The sequence below is a fragment of the Nansenia antarctica genome (assembly GCF_963989245.1).
Source record: "Nansenia antarctica genome assembly, chromosome: 8".
NCBI classification, from domain to species: domain Eukaryota; kingdom Metazoa; phylum Chordata; class Actinopteri; order Argentiniformes; family Microstomatidae; genus Nansenia; species Nansenia antarctica.
The window spans coordinates 27,540,600-27,545,599 of NC_137678.1; the positions used below are offsets into that span (position 1 = coordinate 27,540,600).

General features: G+C 49.1%; 1 protein-coding gene across 5 annotated transcripts in view; it reads left to right on the plus strand.

The window, feature by feature from the left end:
• Nucleotides 1–5,000, plus strand: part of foxp2 (forkhead box P2) — a gene marked incomplete at its 5' end in the record, with an annotated part of 56,125 nt that overhangs the window by 16,244 nt on the left and 34,881 nt on the right. For all 5 annotated transcript variants that reach the window (XM_080538597.1, XM_080538598.1, XM_080538599.1 and 2 more), the window contains 2 exons: nucleotides 1,429–1,634; nucleotides 3,704–3,793. In XM_080538597.1, the coding sequence (XP_080394723.1) occupies nucleotides 1,429–1,634; nucleotides 3,704–3,793 (296 nt within the window). The remainder of the gene's footprint in view (nucleotides 1–1,428; nucleotides 1,635–3,703; nucleotides 3,794–5,000) is intronic.

Sequence of the window (5,000 nt, forward strand, 5' to 3'; positions counted from 1 at the left end):
CCACCGCAGAGTAAACAGAAATTCATCCGAGAGGGTTTGTTTTGAGTTCGGAGTCATTGTTCAATTTTTAACCACCAACACATGAAATTGAATAGAAGACATATTAAACGTAAGCGTACCCGTTCCCTTGTTAATAATGAGAGCAACATGCTATCAAAGTGAGCGGGCAATGAAAGATGGGTCTTCTTTTCCCTTCATTGATCTGTTGTTCCTGAAGTCTCTCTCTCGCTTCTGTCTGCTAAAACCCCCCAAAAAGTGGCTGAAAAAGATGTATCTTTGTTTTGTTTTGGCAACGTTTTTTTTTTTTTTCTCCTCCTTTTGGTTTTGACTGCTCATACTTTAATGATTCTTATCACCCCCCCCCCCCCCAAAAAAAAACGACATCAATATTTCAAAATGACACGTCGGTAGAGGAGGAATCAGCCTCTGGCTGCTTTCGTGAGAATGAAGGACTCGCTAAAAAACTTGTGCGCTCCAGCGCAAGGTGTCTGGTAATTCCTCTCTATAAACAGAATTGTTCACAACTACATTTTTCTTTTTCTTTTCTCTCTCAAATTAGTTTTCTCTCCATGAAATACCACTCCTTTCTGTCTTACTTTCTTCTGTCTCTCCCTATCTCTCTCTCTCCCTCTCCCTCTCTCTCTCTCCCTCTCCCTCTCTCTCTCTTTCTCTTCCTCCCTCTCCCTCTCTCTCTCTCACTATCTCTCTCTCTCTCCCTCTCTCTCTCTCTCTCTCTCTCTCTCTATATATATATATATATCTCTCTCTCTCTCTCACTATCTCTCTCTCTCTCCCTCTCTCTCTCTCTCTCTCTCTCTCTCTCTCTCTCTCTATATATATATATATATATATATATATCTCTCTCTCTCTCTCTCTCCCCGGCTCTTTTACCAAAGTGATCTCCAGAGTCCAGGGCCAGGGTATCCTCCATGCTGATTGGCCCAGGGCCCGGCTATTCTCCATGCTGATTGGCCCAGGGTCGGGGTATCCTCCATGCTGATTGGTTCATCCTAAGTGTCCACTTCAACCCGTGTTATTTTAATCAGTGTTGGAGTTGTGCATTTTCACGCTGTTTCACACCGGCGCTGGGCACTGATAGGCATGCCGGTGGGAGTTCAAGGGTTCAGCTAATTAAGGTCTGACGTCTATTTAAAACCCCTCGCCTGCTCCCTAGCGGGCACACTGACAAGGAAGAAGGAAAGGCCCACAAAAGCACAGCACCCATCCGTCCTTCAGCTCTCTCTCTGGGCCAGGGAGAGGAGGAGGGAGGGTGGAGGTGGCGGTGGATGGAGGGAGGGAGGGTGGAGGTGACGGTGGAGGAGGGAGGATGGAGGTGGAGGTGGTGGTAGAGGTGGAGGTGGAGGTGGAAGACATGCTCCCTCTCTCCCTCTCTCCCCGATGACTATGTTCCCAACAGGCCAAGGCCAGCTAGACCTGACGTATCCTCTCTATCTCTCTCTCCCCCACCCTCTCCCCCTCCCCCTCCCTCTCCTCAGGTGCCGGTGTCGGTGGCCATGATGAGTCCCCAGGTGATCACCCCCCAGCAGATGCAGCAGATCCTCCAGCAGCAGGTCCTGTCCCCCCAGCAGCTCCAGGCGCTGCTGCAACAGCAGCAGGCCGTCATGCTGCAGCAGGTACCTACCACACACACACACACACACACACACACACACACACACTCACACGCACACACACACACACACACACACACACACACTTCTAAACACACACACACATACATACACAAACACACACACACACACACACATCGAGACACATGCATATACACACACACACATATCTAGACACATACACACACACACACACACACACACACACACACATATCTAGACACATACACATACACACACACACATATATCTAGAGACATACACATACACACACACACACACACACATCTAGACACATGCATATACACACATACACACATATCTAGACACATACACATACATACACACATCTAGACACACACACCATGACACACACTCTCTCACACACACACACACACACACACACACACACACACACACACACACACACGTACATAGCAAAGCACCCAAACCATCACAACACCCATCCCACTCAGCCACACACACCATCAGGGCGTCTGCGCCCTTGACACACTTCGACAAGGGAAGCCAGAAGTGACCCACTCTCCACCACGTCACTTCCAATTAACTGATTCCAGGTCAGCCTTCATTTCCTGCTGAGGAATCCGTCAGGGATAAACAAAACAAGCTGCAAGAGAACGCTGATAAAGGTTGGAGGGAACGGAGAGACGGACAGATAGAATGACTCATAGAATGACTAGACAGGAAGACAACAGGCTGAGTCATGTGTGGAGGAGGAGGGGGGGTGATGTCATTGTTGTTGAAGCAAGAGGGGCCTCCAAACCACACTACTATCTCTCTCTTTTACTCTCTCTCTCCCTCTCTCTCTCTCTCTCTCTCTCTCTCTCGACTAGAGTTCGGAGACCCCTTTTGTTTGAAGGGAACCTCAGGAAGTGGTCTTCGTAGACTGATTGCAATGTTATGTTTCTCACAGACGTTTTTTTTTGGAACACCCCCCCCTGCCCCTCCCTCCCTCCCACCCCTCCAACCTCCACCACCTCTGTTCCCCTCAGTCACCGACTTCTCTCCAGCCACACGTTTTTTTCACGAGTGTTGTGTGTGTTAAAGCCATTAGCGCAGGAGTGATGAATCCTGTCCGCCCTATGAGTGTGCCTGTGTTCACTAGGAGATGTCAGGGACCTGTCAAGGCGTTAGCCACCAACATGTATAGTTAATATGATGAATTGTGCCCCCTCCAGTACTGTGCAAGACCATTTAAAGTCCATATGGAGAAGACATGGAGGGAGAGCGAGACTACAGTATGTGTCCTCCTAGAAAATAAATGATTACCGTGATTTATGGCACTCAATGATGTATTATACATACATGCACTGGATCAACATGTGTTAGTTAGGGGTAGTGGTGGTCTAGTGGATAGTGAGTTGGACTTGTGATCGGAAGGTTGTGAGTTCAAATCCCGCCTGAAACCACACCACTACTAGTGTGCCCTTGAGTAAGGCACTTAGCCCTCAGTTACTCCAGGGGGAATGTCCCTGTAATTCGTAATTGTAAGTCGCTTTGGATTAAAAGCGTCTGCTAAATGGCAAAATTAATTAATGAAATGTGTTGGTTCTTAGTGCTGCCTTGTGTGTGTTTTTTGTGTGTTTTCTTTTTATATATATATATATATATATATATATATATATATATATATATATAAAAGAAACACACTCAAAAACATTTTTGTGTTTTTTTGTGATTTGTCAGACATTGGCTAATGTGCTTCTTCGACTGCTCTGTATAAACTGTGTATAACAGATAGATAATATACTTTTGGAAGGAACCCCCCCCAAAAAAGGAATCGGGTGGGCGATATTACGTCTTATGTCAGATATCTTGACATTCTCTACCTCTCCAATACAGAGATATTGCACTGCGTACCGGAGAGACAAGAGAACCCAGAGCAAAGAAGCGTTTGCCAATGTCTGTTGACATAGCTAGCAGATAATATGAACATGTCTGAGCCATAGCATTGTACATGCACCGGCTCATCCTCTGTCTCTCTCTCTCTCTCCTCTCTTTTCTCTCTCTGTGTCTCCTTCCCTCCTTTCCTCCTTCCCCCCTTCCCCCAGCAACACCTGCAGGAGTTTTATAAGAAGCAACAGGAGCAGCTTCACCTGCAGCTGCTACAACAGCAGCACCCTGGCAAGCAGGCCAAAGAGGTGGGTGTCACGCACACACATACGCGCTCGCACACACACACACATACACGCACACACACACACACACACACATACACACACACACACACATACACAAACACACACGCACATATACACACACGCACATATACACACACACATATGCACACACACACGCACATACACACACACATACGTACACAAACACACACACATACGCACACACACACACTGCTGCTAGTGGTCTAACAGTATGACACACAAACACATGCACATACACACACACATATACACACACACACCTGGACATACGTCCACACAAACTCCTCAGCTACAGCTGCGAGGGAGGTTTTTCCTCCCTCCCTCCCTCCCTCCCTCCCTCTCAGCTAGAGCATGCAGATAGAGGGCTCCGGTGTTAAAAAGCTTCTGGTTTGAGGAGCCGAGACAGAGAGAGAGAGGGGGGGCGGGGTGTAGAGAGTCACAGGGTTCTGCGGATTAATGAACTGCTTCTGTGGGTTTTGGGCGAGCGGAGTTTGGGCGAGCGACGGCGGCGGCGACAGCGGAGAGAGAAAAAATAAAAAAGGTGGCAGCCGCCGCGACAACGCGCTCATAAATCACGCTGACAGTCCGCCAGTCTCCCGGCTGCTGCTCCTTCGCCGTCTGTCTGTCAGAGGAGGAGACGAGACGAGGATCACTCCACGGCCAAGAGTGTAGAGTCGGGCCGGGGGGGCTGGGGGGCCGGGGGGGGGGGGGGGGGGGTCGAACCCAAACAAAACGCGGGGAAGCATTTAGATTGATCAGGGGAAGGGATCGCAGGCACGCAGACAGACACACACACACACGCACTTGTTCTCTGTCTGACTGTCTCTCTGTCTATCACTCTCTCTCTCTCTCTCTCTCCCTCTCTCTCACACACACTCTCTCTGTCTGTCTCTCTCTCCCCCTCCCCTACCTCTCGCCTTCTCTGCCTCTCCCCTTCTACCTCTCTGTCCCCCCATCCTCCCTCCCCTCCCCTTTCCCCTCCCTTCCCTCCCTCCCTCTTCCCTCCCCCTCTCTTCAAGCAAGCCATTATGCAGACCCAACAGGAAGCAGGACCTGACCTCCCGGAGGCTTTGTTTCTGTTTGGATTTGTGAATAGAATTTTCAGGGCCCCGCCATCAAATATGGAATAGAAATTGCTCCCTTATTTCTCCAGAGACAGCGGAGGCCAATCCACCTCACTTGCTCC